Source organism: Plutella xylostella, chromosome 7 (assembly GCF_932276165.1).
Source record: "Plutella xylostella chromosome 7, ilPluXylo3.1, whole genome shotgun sequence".
NCBI classification, from domain to species: domain Eukaryota; kingdom Metazoa; phylum Arthropoda; class Insecta; order Lepidoptera; family Plutellidae; genus Plutella; species Plutella xylostella.
The window spans coordinates 8,693,854-8,711,015 of NC_063987.1; the positions used below are offsets into that span (position 1 = coordinate 8,693,854).

At 36.8% G+C, this 17,162-nt stretch overlaps 1 protein-coding gene and 1 long non-coding RNA gene across 2 annotated transcripts; both read right to left on the bottom strand.

Moving 5' to 3' along the window:
- Positions 1-6,609: 6,609 nt before the first annotated feature.
- LOC125488749 lies at positions 6,610-8,386 on the bottom strand. The gene is made up of 3 exons (XR_007266465.1): positions 8,233-8,386; positions 7,261-7,318; positions 6,610-6,698 (listed from the first exon to the last, which is right to left on the bottom strand). It is a non-coding gene; the product is annotated as an uncharacterized LOC125488749 (long non-coding RNA).
- A 6,647-nt stretch (positions 8,387-15,033) lies between these two features.
- LOC125488781 lies at positions 15,034-16,803 on the bottom strand. Its single transcript, XM_048622258.1, has 2 exons — positions 15,978-16,803; positions 15,034-15,607 (listed from the first exon to the last, which is right to left on the bottom strand). The coding sequence occupies exons 1-2, from the start codon at positions 16,797-16,799 to the stop codon at positions 15,590-15,592; spliced, it is 840 nt and encodes a 279-aa protein (XP_048478215.1). The 5' UTR covers positions 16,800-16,803; the 3' UTR covers positions 15,034-15,589.
- Between the last annotated feature and the right edge of the window lie 359 nt (positions 16,804-17,162).

Consider the following 17,162-nt stretch of genomic DNA (forward strand, 5'->3'; position numbering starts at 1 on the left):
TTTAGTTTAATACTAATAATAAAATAATTTATTTCATTTGTTCAGAATGACCCCCTGAATCACCTCCTTTCGGCTTAGTATACCAGTTTTGCAACACTCTGTTTATTAAAATTTTGAAGTATTATCGTTTTAAGTAAGTGTGTCGGTACATGCATAACCTTCTCAGACCCTGAGTCTTCACACGATGACATAGACGCACAAATTATGAACACACCTTAGTTAAGGCCTAAGCAGACCGGGACAGGCAAGGGATTTTGCCGTGAGTCAGCGCACACTAGCCGCTGGTACCGCGACATTCAGCACTTTGCCACGGCATGCCAGCGACTCATGCTGCCTGATACAATTATAGTCTTCAGGTCCCGGTCTGCGTAGGCCTTAAGTTCATAGCTCATTAGAACCACCCAGCACCGCCTCGTCGCACGCCGTCTACTCGTTGTCAACCGGTGGTCCACGGGTGGTCAACCAGTGGACCCCGCACTGGCCTCTGCTGGACGCTGCGTAAAAAATGAACTCACGTGAACCACTCGTGGGCAGCGCGCTTCCAACGCAAGGCAAGCGTGCAAGCAGCATGTTTTCACCGAGTAGTCCTTCCGCCGTCCGCGCGTGGAGGGCATGCGACTGAGGCGATGCTGTTCGGCTGTGAAACGTGTGATTGAGATTGATGAACCAACTACAAGTGTTCGTCAACAAATCCCTGAGGTCGATGTTCCGCATCTTCTGGCCGAACACAATCCGGAACGTTGACCTGTTGAACGTGTGTAAGCAGACCTCAATCAAACAAGAAATCGCAAGGATTGGCCACACCATCAGAAAAGGAGCCGAGAGCAAAGCGAGCATTGCCCATTGTCAATGTGGACGGCGAGCTGCGAGCGCAAGACCTGAGCTGGACGGAGGCCAGAGCGGTTGCTGAGGACAGGACGGCGTGGCGCACTCTCGTGAAGGCCCTCTGTACCACTGGGGTACCTTAGGACAGCAACAAGGCAACAAATTATTGATGGCGCTTGTAAAAACCTCATACTACAGTCGTCGAAATATAATAGGCCCGTTTGGACAGCTCGAAAATGTATGGGATGACAGCTGGTGTCTAATTTCAATCATAAAAAATCTAAACAATAAGTAACTTTTGGTGCTTCAAAAGTACTTTTTTATTCAGCTGTTAAAAAATAATCCAGTACCCGTATCATGAAAAACCGCAGCATATTCTATTCGATAGTCTATTCGAAAGTGCTGTCAACCTGTCAACAACAAAATGGCGGTGTATTGCGGTGTACAGATTTGCGAAAGTTTGACAGCTATCATTCCATAGGTCATTGTCAGAATAATATCATGTACTCTGTGGTCATTCTTTTCGAAACTCATTCGAAAGGTAAAAAGTGTTCGAAAGTGCTGTCAAGTTGACAATAGTCGCACTCGCATTCGATTCTATTCGTTAGTTCGAATTTTCATGATACGGGTACAGATTATGTGTCTTTTTATGTATTTCATCAAGTAAATCCAGAGTAAATAGCAAATTTGTGTAGCTGTCCAAACGGGTCTATTATATTTCGAGGACTGCACTTTACAGCACTGCATTTCCCTTATTGCATATAGTTTTCTTTAATGATGTTTCAGAAAACCACTCATTGTATGAACACACGTAAATGCGATGTGTTGAGTGTGTTGGACTGAGTGAGTTTGAGTTTCACTAAAATGACATAATTATTATGGCAAGATAAAATTCAAATGAGGAACCCTATAGATTGGCAAGTTGCTTGGCGACCCTCCTTGCGGGGTGAAAGACGCGGAAGGGACGAGGTACCCAAGACGACAGCGGGTAGCGGGAGGGGTAGCGGTGAAGGGCAACACGTGCACTGCATGTCATTGTTACGGCAGTCTCGGCCGCGCAGCCGACTCAGCCGAGGCGGCCACATGTCTTATATAGTCTGTCATAATTTGAGTGCGACCCACATGAGATCATTGATCCTGAGACCATTAGTCTTAGGATGAGTGTTGAGGCCTTTTTAATATTATCATTATATTATTATTAGGTATCTATAATTCGTCAACAAAATAACGTTAAAAACAACAAATCGTACTCGTATAATGTCTCAATATAGGGGCTTCTTGTAGAACAGCGTACCGGATCAGTCATGCTACGTGGCTAAAGGTTGGTACTGCGCAGTCAGATACGAAAAAGTAAACAACAAAGACGAAGAGGAAAGCAATCAAAATTTATGTGATTTAATGAAAGTAATTAATGAGCAAAACACAGAGAAAAATTACAAAATTGATGAAATTTTAAAAGAAAATGGTCATATCGTGCTTCGCCTACCCCCATACCACCCGGAATCAAATCATATTGAACTTGTGTGGCGGTACGTGAAAGGCGAGCTCGCAAGAACGTCGATTGACTCTAACTTAGATAAAGAGATAAAAGACTTAGAGTTGCTTTTTTTTTATTTTATTTTATTTTAAGATTAACAAACAATAGTACATTATATTTAAGCTAATGGTATTATACACATTAAATAGTAACGAATGTACCACCAACACAGTTAACCACAGATTACCAAAAAAGTATTTTATGAGTAAATTATACAGTTATCTAATTTAATTAAGTAGGTAATTATTTAAACTTATAAAAAGAAACATGCAAACTAAAAGAGTAAGATTTAACTTAAGTGACTAAAGAAAGAAACTGAAGAAACACCTTTTTTAAATTAGAAAAGTATTCAGTAACAAAAGAACATAAATATATGGATAATATTAAATAAATATATATAGCAGGCAGTAAGTTTGTACATATACATTGTATAAATATATTTACAATATACTAAATGATACAATATGTGAATAATAATTATTGTGATGACGTTAGGTTTTCCAGAGTATCAATAATATGTCTCCTATAATTACTTGGCTTACTTGATATGATGTCAATACTATTAAAGAATTTATTATAAGAGCTTGCTAAGCGATTAAATGGCTCACGTTTACCGGCGTTAGTGCGAGCTGTTGAGATAGCGAACAGCTGATAGGGATGGGCTGCCCGCGCTGGAGTCGCCCGGCTGGGTACACGATAACATAATTTATTGTTCAGGTCAATGCAGTCATATTTGGAGTGACAAAGGTCATATAGAAGCATTGCATCTAGTAAGGTGCGTCGATTTTCTAGGGATAAAATAGAGTAATTGCTGAGGAGTGTTTTATATGGCATACGTGAATGGAAACATCTGTAATGCATAGATCTCAAGAATTTCTTCTGTACCATTTCAAGGGCTGTGTTGTATTTATTATAAAATGGGTTCCACACTGCTATGGCGTATTCAAGCTGGGATCTTACTAGCGATTTATACAAATGAAGAAAGGTAGATGGCTTTTTAAAATGTATGCTTTTCTCTAATTATTCGCCTGAAAAGTGGAGAAATTGTGACGACCACACACACACACGCACTCACGCCTTGTACTTATGATAAGATAAAGATAAAAAAAAATCCTTATGTACTCCCTTGCGGGGTAGGCAGAGGTGCATTGCTGCACCCACTTTTCGCCAGAGTGTTATGTTAGTCCCAATGTAATAGGGGGCGGGCCTATTGCCATTTTTCGGGCACATCCAAGACCCGAGAACAGATGTCTGTGTTTAAACAAATATCTGCCCCAGCCGGGAATCGAACCCGGGACCATCGGCTCAGTTACTAATGTTTTTTGGTTTTTGTCTTAAATTTATAATTGAAGTTAATGAAAACGATGATGAAGATGAGGATGACGACGACGATGAACAAGTTCAAACAGAGAGTGAACATGAAAGTGACATGGAAATTGATTTATAAAATAAAACACTTTTACATAAATAAATTCAAATTGGTAGATATTCTGAAGGTAAACATCCAAATTAAAATGCTGTCAAACTATAAATTTTAAGCTAAATATGACATTTACGGGAACACTCATAGAATAAAATTTTACTTACGTCAGAAATAGACATATAAAATAACAAGCTATCGCGAGATTAATCCGGGCACACTTTTCTACGTGTGTAGCATGTCGTGCTACCTCGCCCCCGCCACTTCTTTCACCCCGCAAGGAGGGTCGCCAAGTAACTTGCCACATTATAGGGCTGGCTCGTACCTTGCACAAAGGATAAGCATCGCCATACAGCGAGGTAACGCGGCCAGCGTCTTGGGTACCCTACCCGACAGCGGCGGCGAGCTGGTCAGCATTTTCTTTTTAGTTTAGTGTTAATTATTTAGTTATAGTTATAAGAATTATTATGTCGTGTATGTAGGTATAATATGTATGATATGTGTATGTATATGATATATGATGTATATGTATATGTATATGTTGCAGGCATCTGGTTTAATCTGCTGTTTGATTGAACCGCTAGCCCGTTCATTGGATGACGCTGCTTAGTTGTATGACTAGGCCGAACGTTGATTGCACAAGCGTCACAAAACGTCCAACTAGTTAGCTGACTTAAAATCAGTCAGATGGTGAACGAAACAAATATGGCGTCTAACAGCTAACAGCTGACACAAAAAGCACCTATATTGTTAGTTTTTTGCAAATAAATTAGCTTTAAAGTGCGTTATTTGTGTTAAAATAGTGTGATAACATGGATTTACCTATTATTACGCCGCGGGCGGATAGTTTCAAAGAAAAAATTGTGGCGTAACTGAAAGAAAGAAAGAAAGAAAGAAATAGTTTATTCGCCTTCAAGAATACAGAACATGGGAAAACACATAACAATACAAATTAGGTAGGTACACAGCTTACATTAAATAAATAAACAATAAACAATATTTTATGGTTGCCAATCTCCATGTCGTGCACAGTGATAGCGAAATGGTTCAGACTCAGCATGTGCTACATATATAAGTGTGTATATATATAGCGCTGATAATTCTGCCAGAACCAGTTCTTAAAGGTTACCTATGTGGCGTATACATATATTATAAGGAGGTCTATTCTAAGTGCATGCTCCATAATAACTGGATAATTATAAACAACAATATGAAGGTACGTTTATTGTTATTGTTTAGTTAATTTGTGAGATAAGAGCTTTGTAACATAGTCTTTTTGTTGACTCTTGTCTGGTCATGTTCACCCTAAGCAGACATTACAAAGTTGCTATAAGTACTATATCCCATTCAACGACTCCGCTGAATGACGTTCAGTCAAGACGTCGAACGTTACAATCAACGACTTGACGAGTTGTCCTTTAGTCATACAACTGAATAGCGCCATCCAATGAACGGGCTAGTGGTTCAATCAAACAGGAGATTAAACCAGATGCCTGCGACATATATACCTATATTGTGTTTGTATATATTTGTATATGTATTATATCCTAATCCTAATCCTAACTAATATTATAAATGCGAAAGTAACTGTGTCTGTCTGTCTGTCTCTCTGTCTGTATGTTACTCTTTCACGCCAAAACTACTGAACGGATTTGAATGAAATTTGGTATACATACGGTGTAGACCCTGGGAAAGAACATAGGATACTTTTTATCCCGGAATTCCCAAGGGAAAACTTTTTAAGGCGAAGCGAAGCGCACGGGTACAGCTAGTTGTATATAATTGTGTATTATAATACATGTAGTAGGCGTATGTATACTTGTGTGTATTTTTTATTTATTTTTGCTTATATTTAGTGTGTAGTTAATAAGTTAATAAGATAGCCATTTATTTAACTCGTTTTTACAATTTACATGCATATAATCATAATATAATAATTTATACATTTTTTCCATTTCTTTCAAATTACAAATTAAATTATATGATAATAATATATTAACAACATTCAAATTAATAGATTAAAAAATAATATTACTTCAATTTGTATTAATTAATTATTAATTTTACATTTAAAAAAATCACATATAAATCAATAGGTACATAATTACTCTCATAAGTTTAAAAAACAATAATAATCTTGAAATAATATAACAATATAAAAATTGAGAGTTCTTCTGTTCTTAGTCCTTCCAGAGGACAGGGCCTCTCGCTCACAGGCTGCGAGCAAGGATAGTCATGATCACCCTCGCTGACCAGGCTTCTCTGGGTGATATAGGCACTTAATGCCGGATCTAATTTTCCCTTTCTACAGTTTGTTGAGTAGCAAATTCCGATCCCATCTTTCTCCAAACATTTCTAGTAGTTAGATAATAATAATTTAAATTATAATATAAATAAATAAATAAATATGTGGGGACATCTCACACACGGCCATCCGACCCCAAGCTAGGCAGAACCTGTGTTATGGGTGTCGGACAGCTGATATATCTACACAAATACATAGGTAGACAGCCGGGAATCGAATGCGGGACCTTCTTCTCAGTAGGCAGGGTCACTAACCAGTACGCCATTCGGTCGCCAAGTACACTGAATATATTCCTTGAGTACACTGTACACTGTACCTCTTTTATATCTCTAGTCAATCCATCCAAAGGTTGTCTGGAAGAGATCGCTATAAGCGATAAGACCGCCTTTTGTACCCTAGTTAAGTGTCTATGTAAAATTGTTAATTATTTCTTGGTGTACAAATAAAGAGTACTCTATCTATCTATCTATGTCATTTAGTTTTTGAAAATGTGTCGAAATAAATTAGAATAAAAACAAAATACTAGTTTAAAGGAATAAATTTATTGCATGGAAAAAAATATCTTCATTACTTTCTGCCGACGGGTGTTTGTTTCATGAATTCCTTTGGATCTAGAAAATAAAAAATGAGTTAGAACGTTAGTAGCCGTCTACAAAGCAATTAGTACTTTAAATGCAATGAGATAGAGTTGTGGTTTGCGCAGCAGCACTTTTTTGAAACTTACTTACCTAGTTTTTCATAAGTTACAGAGACCAGGTGTTCTAAATATTAAGCTTACTACACAAATGTAACGCATGCTATTATCTTCATCAATCATCATCCTATGTATAATAATTATGTGACTGTTGGTTTGGCATAAATACATAGATCCGCTAAAATTACAAAATCCTTTGGTTTGAATGACTAACACACACCCGGAACTACTATACCTACGTATCCTACCGAAACTACTATACCTATAAGGGCTGATTTTTCAATGGTCAGATAAGGGTTATCTGTGGAATAATTCTGATGCTGTCGCATCTGAATATTTGTTTTAGACGGTGACAGTAACAATTTTATTCGTCAAATAGCGTTTATTTGACCATTGAAAAACCAGCCCTAAGTACAACTAAATTTAGAAATAACGTGTTACGGAAGGTTTGGAATGGAACGCAAAATAAAAATACTTACCAGGAATGTTCTTCGTCATGTCGCCTAGCTGCGCGTGTGCGTTTCCAGCCAGTGCCATCTGGAACATAGTTAAGTACTTACTTAGGAGATAATAATGTTTATCATCAGGCAAGCCGTAAGTTGTAAGTAAGTATATAAAAACAAAGGGATAAAAAGTTAATAAGCAACATTCATCAGAATATTTACTTCTTAAACAGGGTTCAAAAAAATATAGTTAGTGTCACCACCAGCACCTATTCTATTCTATTCTCTCGGGGATGTAAGTACCTGCACCTGGCTCTCTCGAGTGGAACCTTTGTGCATATCCCCAAGATCTAAACTGTCTTCCTAAGCTTGGACTATTACCCACCACGCTGGTCCACTGCGGGTTGGTGGGTTCACATAATTATCTAACGTGCTAAATCTAGATGTGCAGGTTTCCTCACAATGTTTTCCTTCACCGTAAGAGCGATGGCATACTTCAATACAAAATAACTCATTGGTACAACAGGTCAGCGCCGGGATTCGAACCCGGAACTCTGATGTAGATAAAAAAAAACAAACTCTCACAATATATTGATTTCTCAAAAAGGCACGGACATAAAGTCTGTGGAGTGATAATTAAATCTTTTAAAAAAAAAAACCGGAACTCTGGCGTGAGAAGCGGGCGCTTACTCAACTGAAATACCACCGCTCTTGTGCCACCATCTTTCAGCTGACTATACTTACCACTTTTTGTGTAATAACAATAACATAATATTTACTTAATTCCAGGCTTAATTATGTATAAAAAACTGATACAGGGGACGGGAGTTTGCCAAAAGAATTATTAAAGAATTAATTAAAACTATAGGTTGAGGAAAAAAAAAGTACTTAAGTATTTAAAAATTGGGTGACCATTTGATGATTTTGTAAGGTGAACTTTTTCATTGCAGTCTCAAGTTATTTTGGCAAACAATGTTATTAATTAAAGTTATGGAGGAAAAAACTTACCAGGCCCAAAGCGGCAACGGTGAAGATGTAGTAGAAGTTCATGATTCTGCTGCTAGTTCAGGATCTGTGGCACCCACTCGCCAGCGCGGTCTTATATACCCAAAACTGACGACCAATTGAGTCAATACGAGACCAATTTCTATTGTTACCAAAGATTTATTGTAGGTTACAAAAATTTAGGAAGAAATATATTATTAATACTTAATGGTTGACGCACGCACGTTTTGTTTTGTATTACATACTTTGGTTTAGTTATTTTGAAGTTATTTTGATTTTTTCCGTCTAATGGTTTGTTTAAGGAAGAGGCGACACGCAAGTAGCCCCATCGATTAAATAAGAATATTTTGTATAATAATTTTGATTTTGTTATTCAATAAATACAACGACATTATTATACTATCTATATATATATATATATATATATATATTATATGTATTTATTATATATATATATATATATATATATATATATATATATATATATATATAGATAGTTTATCCTTCACTAATAATGTCGTTGTATTTATTGAATAACAAAATCAAAATTATTATACAAAATATTCGTGCGTATATATATATATATATATATATATATATATACGCAAGTAGCCCCATCGATCAAATAAGAATATTTTGTATATATATATATAGTACATTTTACAACAATGCGATACTTCACGAATTCATTTGAATGAAATTCGAGAATATAGATAGATAGATAGAATATTCTTTATTTTTGTACACAAGAATAGAATTTTATAAAGCTTATATACAAACACATAGGTACAAAAAAGGCGGTCTTATCAATAAAAGCGTTTTTTTTTTTCAAGACAACCTTTGGGTGGAAGAATATTTATGTTCAAGTATACCTTTCTATGAAAAAAAAATGCAGGTAGGTAGGTATACATATCAATCAAAAAGATCCATTTACACTGAAACCTGTAAGTACATGTATATTTCATTCGGAGTAAATTGGAGCACCTGCCACCGGCACCTGTAAACAAATCAATGGAGGCCTAATGTTCTGTGCGAATTAACATTCAGTCCAATTTCAATGTAATTCGATAGCCACACTCGATTTACTCCCTCGAGTGCTGTTGCCCTGGTACGCGGTACCGGTTTCCTGTAGTAACGGTTTTGGTACCGATATAAAAACATTACATACAGGATGGTGCTAAAGTGGTATACTAAGCTGAAAGGGCTCATTGCAAACGACTTCGAAATTTCTATGGAAATTAGTTATTTTCACTATTTCCAAAAGTCGTATAGAAGTTTCTCACGCAAACAATAAGTAGTGCTCAGCATTGGCATCCAGATAACGATTGGATAATACCTAGATGTTATGGCTACCTAAATAATAAAATATGCAAGCTGAAGTGGCAGTGGGCTGGTCATATCTGCCGAAGAACCGATAACCGTTGGGGTAGACGAGTTCTCGAGTGGAGACCACGAACAGGCAAACGCAGCGTGGGACGCCCTCCTGCCCGCTGGACTGACGACCTTAGGCGGGTGGCGGGTAGTGGTTGGATGAGGAAGGCCGAGGACCGAGTGTTGTGGCGCTCCTTGGGAGAGGCCTATGTCCAGCAGTGGATCATTATTGGCTGATGATGATGGCTACCTACTTGTTTTGCGTAATTACACTCGCGAGAGTAGCGAGCAATAAAAAAGTTCCAGTGAAAAGAAAACGCTAGTGTAACGTCGCCCTATTCAATATTGAGGTACATTTAACACCGCACCAGAATATAACCAACTAAAAAAATATATAATTATAAACAAACGAAAAACCCGACTGCACGCTAAAAAGATGAAAACAAGTCCCAATGCTAATGGAAAGTATAGTAGGCGGAGACAAGCAGAGGGTTCACCATTTAGCTGAATGTTACTTAGAAAACGGCCTTGTGTGGCGGTCAAGTTGGTCCCCGCCTGCGATACTTTCCATTAACATTGGGACTTGTTTTCATCTTTTTACCGTGCAGTCGGTTTTTTTTGTATTTTGTAATTAATTTTTTTTATTTGCAACTTTTTTGTTGTTTTTATTTTATGAAATTTTACGTCAGTAGTCGGGTTTTAGTTCATGAACATTTTTTATTTCAATAATTTTAGTGTTTTTATTTAAATACCTACAATATGCATATTTTTGTAATGTGCAAATCAAGTTTTTCATTTGATACCCCACACGGCATAGTTGGAAACATATTATTTTTTCGATCATCACGTTATGCCCTCTAGAGGGCGCTATGTACGTTTTAATGTGACGTCACATAGCCTATAACCATCGCGCCATCAATACGGTTCTAACGATACCTCATACATCAAAATCTAACAAGCCGTTTAGGCTACAGGAGGGAACAAAGAAACAGACAAACATACATACATACCTACATAAAAACATACAATCGAAAATCATTACCCTCCTCCTTGGGCAGTCGGGTAAAAAGGTAAAGTATTGTGTTACTTTTTTTATTAAATGTTTAAAAAAAACTGGGGTCATTTGGCATTTTGATGGTGGAACTTTTTCATTACAGCCGCTCCGTGGCTGACCTGAAACCGTTATTAAATAAAATACAATACCGAAAACACATCCCTACGGAAATGAGTTTCGTATGTAACATAATTGTTTTACAATTTCATTTGTCGGTAAATCGGATTGATTTTCAATGTATTTATAATGAGATACATGCGACATTGGACCATAGATATATCAGCTGTCCGATATTACAGGCTCTGCCTAGCTTGGGGTCGGATGTCTGTGTGTGAGGATGTCCCCACATATAATTATTTTGAAAACATCATTTAAGTATTTTCAAGAAAGTGCCTGTTTTTGTTTTTGGCATTTTTATGTGCTTCGATGCTGATAGCAGTTAAAATACCCAGATGTCAAATGGTGTTTTAACACAAACCCTCCGCCGGACACCCTGTATGTCGTTACTTTTCTATATTTTCTCGAATTGTGATTTTGAGGCAACATTAAGGGTCAATTCAGACGTACCACAACCACACCACAGCCACAACCACACCACAACCACGCGGTGTGGTCGGGCGTATATTTTGTATTGACAATGAATAATCCAATTCACACGTGCCACATTTTGCCGTTGTTATCGACCACCTGTGTAATACGACCACATCGCAACCACAACGCAACCACATCGCAACGGCAACGCCGCCACGCGGCGGCGGCACCGCGGCAACCTGTTTTCCGTATTAACTGCACACGACGTCGTGGTTACCACATCGCAATGACAGCGACAACGCAACCACATCGACATTTTGTCGCTGCCACAACAATTCACTATTCACACGTAACCACAGCTTGACCACATTTTGTCGCTGCGGCGTGGTGTGGTTGTGGTACGTGTGAATTGACGCTAACTACGCGTATCCTCATACATATTCATTTTCAATGTAAGTAAGTAATGAAAACCGAAACAAAAGACCACCTAGGTAAATAATGTACTCAGAATACATAATAATATTATGATGGAATATTTTTGACATATACCTAAGATTCAAGTTTCTGAAAACCACATTTTAGGCACTTATAATTAATCTCTAAGATTTCCGTCGAATTTTCTGGCTATAAATTTTATTAAAACAATGGAACATAATTCTGTAAATATTTCGTAAATATAACAAAAGCATTTAGTAGCCTACGATTATAATGAGTGTGACGAAAAGTGATTATAAATTCGTGTAAATTACTTCAAATACTTATGTTGTAAAAAAATATTTCGGTCTGTAGAAATAACATCTTCGTATTTCAAGGTTATTTAATTTGTTGAGGCATCTGACAGACATAGGTTCCTATTTTTTTTCCTTGGGAGATCTAAGCTTGGTAACATAGGACAAGGATGGTCATAGGACTCTTAGAAAACCAATATGCGAACTAGATGGAGTACTCCAACTTTGCACTATCACGTGTCAGTGCATAAGAAACGTCCCAACAAATAACTACCACCCCACTTCTCCACTGAGCTAATTTTGAATAAGTTTGGTTAGAAGATTTAAGACCTTATTTTTTGGTACAATGGTTGTCATTATTTTGAACTTAAAACGGTAAAACAGTTAACAAAATTCGCACAGTTTCTTACTTCATTTTTATATATGACCATGTGTTCGTATTGTTAATCTAAGATTATACGCGTTTCATTCTCAGATGGACACTATAGCCAAACGTTCAACTTCCGAGGCCGCTTTTTCAGTTGAGGGTTAAGGCCCATAAGACGTGGTCTATCTTGTACTGTAACTGTGTGGGGCCTGGGAGACCCGGCCGTATTAGTGTTATGATCCCCGCGGGCCGCCTCGCGCGTTTAGTGTTAATTGGATACTCGGAAACAAAACAACTAGCCAATTCTCGAATTTCCGAGGCGTAAAACTGTTGCGAAGCGATTGTAAAACAATCCTAGTTAGCAAGAGTGAATACTCACACACACACACATGCCGTAAGTAGGGTAGTTTCCATCTGTTATATTTGGAAATAAAACCATAAATTAATTAATTAGGCTTTAATTAAGCTCCACACAATATTGACATGAACGCGTTGTAAAAGAGAAGAACATAGAGTATATAATACTTAAGGTCTATGGTTTAAGGATGCGTTCAGGAATCTCACATTCTCCCCGACTTAAAACAGAACAATAAACTCTTAAAATAACTATATAACATGTTTTTTATAATGAAAAACAGAACTTAAAATAACTATATAACATGTTTTTTTTATATAATGAAAAATAATGTTTGCCTATCTATCTTATAACTACTAACTTAATAACTAACCGACAGTTTTGGTTTCCGCACTAAGTATAGCTAACCTAGGTCTAAAAGATCAGAGCAAGTAACCATTTGATTGACATGTCTCTTCCATCTCATCCCTTCTACATCTACTATGTATGTTACATTAGGAATCGATTCCTCAATAATGAGGCCCTGAACCCATGGCTTACTATCCCTTCTATAATCTTTGACCATAACTTTTTGGCCGACCTCAAATTTAGTTTCTCTATTTCCTTGCTCTCTACTTTGAACTTTATTGTATATATCTTCAGTTAGTGGTGGTGGACGCAGTAAACTGAAACGGTTCCGGAGTTCTCTCCCCAGCATTAAGCGAGCTGGCGAAACACCAGTAGTTCGCTGAGGTGTGCTCCTATAATCCGAAAGAAACAGGTTTATAGCATAAGCCAAGCTGTTACCACCTTCTTTGATTTTAGTTATAGCTGATTTGAATGTTTCCACAAATCTCTCAGCAGCACCATTTGTGGCTGGGTGGTAAGGAGCTGAAAATGTGTGCTTAATCTGAGCCATTTTTATAAAGTCCTGAAATTCAGAGCTGGTAAAGGATCTACCGTTATCTGTAACTAAGTGTACCGGAAATCCATATCTTGCAAAAATATGCTTAAATGCTTCAATGGTACGACCTGAGGTAATGTTTGACATTTCAAAAACTTCTGGCCATTTTGAGTAACTGTCAACCACCACTTAAAAATATTTTGTTATTAAATGGCCCTAAAAAGTCAGCGTGAATTCTATACCACGGAGAAGGGGGTATAGGCCATGGTTTCTGTATTTTAGAAGGAGATTTACTATTTTGCAAACATACAATACAATTTTTTGATATTTCATCTATCTCAGTATCCAAGTTAGGCCACCAAAAATAAGATCTAGCAATTTCCTTCATGCGAATGATTCCAAAATGGCTTCTATGTAATTCAGTTAATACGGAACTATGCAGAACTGATGGAATTAACAAGCGATAGCCCCAAAATACACAACCCCTATCAACTGATAACTCAATATGCCTGTTAAAATATGGTAACAGTTCTTTTGGTAAATTGGTTTTGTCAGGCCAACCGTCAACCATATATCTTAATATTTTAGATAATATTTGTTCCTTTTTTGTTTCCTTCTGTATTATTTTCCAGTTTAAGGATTCCATTTCTGAATCATTCACATGGCAAATATTACTTAAATTAGTACTTGCACAAAGAGAATGTATTACATTTATATTTTCTTTCTCTACATCTACAGCAGTTCTAGACAAGAAATCTGCCGGGTTCAAAGATGTTTTGATATGTCTCACTTTATAGTTAAATGCTGATAAAAATATTGCATAATGTTGCAACCTTTTAGCAGCCATTTTTGGAATGCTCTTTGTTGGGCCAAAAATCCTCACTAAAGCTGCATTATCTGTTTCCAATTCAAACTCCCTTCCATAAATAAAGTTATAGAACTTAGTTATTCCAAAAATGACTGCCATTGCTTCTTTATCAATTGTTGCATATTTCTTTTCTACATCATTTAGTTTTTTACTTGCATAAGCAATAGGCGTTATCGAATAGGTAATATCAGCTAACCCTGTGTCAGAAGCATCACAAGTTAGAATTAAAGGCAGCTGCGGATCATAATGTTTTAAATTATTTGCAGAAGCTAGTTTTTCCTTAATAAGTTTAAAAGCACTCTCGCATTCTGGTGTCCAATTAAACTTATCTTTTTTGGTACATTCATACAATGGGGTGATGATGGTAGCCATATCTTTCAGAAATCGAGAGTAATAATTTAATTTCCCCAAAAAGGATTTGAGTAGAGTTACATTTGTAGGTGCTTTAGCATTTATCAGCGGTTCAATGTTTGATTTTATAATATTGACACCATGTTTATCTACCCTGAATCCAAATACATCAAGACTGGTCACAAACAATTTACACTTTTCAGGTTTCAGTTTAAATTCACATTCATTTAATTTTGTTAAGACTTTACATAAGGTGTCCCATGTGTCCTGTAAGTTGCTCCCTTTTATATATATATATATTATCAATAAATACAATAGTGTTGGGAATATCTGTTAATTTTTTAGACATCAATCTTTGAAATGATCCAGGACCCGAGCTGACACCATAAGGTAAGAAATTATATCTATAAGTACCAGCCTCTGTTACAATAGTTGTACAATTTTTACTATCCTCACTTAGAGGAGCTTGTAAATAAGCCTCTTTTAAGTCCAATTCGCAGTAGTATTGCCCATCTTTTAATGTATTTAAAATATCATCAATATGTGGTAGTGGAAAATGGTCAATCTCTAATCCAGTGTTGACAGTTAGCTTATAGTCTCCACATAGTCTTACTGCACCATCTGGTTTTAAAATGGGCACCACCGGTGTTCCCCATTCACAGTGTTCAACCGGACTGATTCTACCATTTTCCAGTAACCTATTAATTTCATGCTTTACCTTATCTCTTAGAGCATATGGTACTCGGCGTACGGGCAAACACTTTGGTTGGGTGCCTGGTTTTAGTTTCAGTGTTATCACTTCATCTTTAAAATTACCCCAACCTGGACTAAACACCTCTGCGAATTGTTCTTTTACATTTCTCCGTGCATCTGAAACAGTTAGAACAGTGTTATTTCCTAAATCCAAACCATTTTGTACATTTGGAGGCCAAAGTTTTAGGGCATTAAGCCAATCTCTGCCTATTACTCTTGGGGAATTGTTATTTACTACAAAAATATTCAATGACTCCCTCACTTGATTTAATGTGACTGGTACTTTTGTTAAAATACCTAGTGGTTTTGTAATACTTTGATCAAAATTTTTGAATATTATATTGGACTCCTCCAATGTGAATGTATTAAGGTATTTAGCTTTATCTGACATTGACACAACTGTCACGTCAGATCCAGTGTCTAACTGGAATGACATGTCATAACCGTTGACATTCAAGGTTATAAAATGAGGAGGTATCCTACTTACACTGTGAACAGCATAAGTTTCATCGTATAAGTTTCTTATATTTTCTACTGGTTCCTCCTTTACTTCCTCCGGTGTTTGTGCCTCCAGGACATGAGCCTCACGTTTTCTTCTTTGGCACATCCTATATATGTGCCCTTGTTGACCACATTCTGAGCAGAATTTCTTGGCTAATGAACATTGTGACTTAATGTGATTGTTTTTTCCACAACAGAAACAATGCATTTCTGTATTAGCATTGTTATTTTTTTTTATTTTCATTCTCATATTGGGTTTACGTTGTTCTTGGGTAAAAAAAACCTCAGTGGTTTCAGGAGCATCACCTGTGTGGAGAAGAGCGGCTTCCACTGTGCGAGCCAGTTGTATGCAGGCTTCTAAAGTTAAATCTGCAGAGCCCTTCATTAGCTCGAACTTAATTACTTTTGAGGTTACTCCATCCATAAATTTTTCTTTTAATTGGTCATCAATATCTTTAAAATTACAACGATTTGCCATTTTTCTTAGTTCCAATGCATAGTCTTCTATACTTTCACGTGGTAGTTGTTTCCTTCGTCTAAACTCAGCCCTTTCCAATACTGTTGAGACTGGTTTTGTATATTTTTCTTTTAATTTTGTACACAATTCTTCATAACTTAGTTTTGTGGGTTTATTCGGTGCACATAAGCAACTTAATGTTTCAAATACCTTTGGTGTTAGTTTGGTTATCAGCAAAGGCACCTTCTTGTCATCAGAGATATCATTAACTAATATGAAACATTCCAGCTGTTGTACAAACACCTCCCATTTATCGCCGTCAAACGGCTTTATTTCGCCAAACATCGACATTCTGTGTTGCGTATTTTCTGTTGTTATTTTCGATTTATTTTTATAGTGTTCACTTAACTGCTTTCTAAGTGTGTCGATACTAGCATTTTTGTTGCAATCTATGCCTTCATCCGTTAAAATTTGGAGTAATTCTGCCTTTGAACAGAGATAGATGTGTGATCTCTTGCCTGTTTTAATTAACTCAGATGCTGCGTTCATGTAGACTGCAACTTTCCAAACCTAGTCCGTATTCTGAGTCTGAGTTTTTTTTTTTTTATTGTATTCGTTGGCGCCTTTACGATTGTTACCAACTTCACACCGTCACTTTTGATGCTTCACTTTTATTAGCGTTTTACCTTGTTATTGTTAATTTTTGTGCACTGA

Excerpts from the sequence above, each read along its gene's own strand:
- LOC125488781 (XM_048622258.1), bottom strand. The coding sequence starts at position 16,799 with ATGTCGATGTTTGGCGAAATAAAGCCGTTTGACGGCGATAAATGGGAG.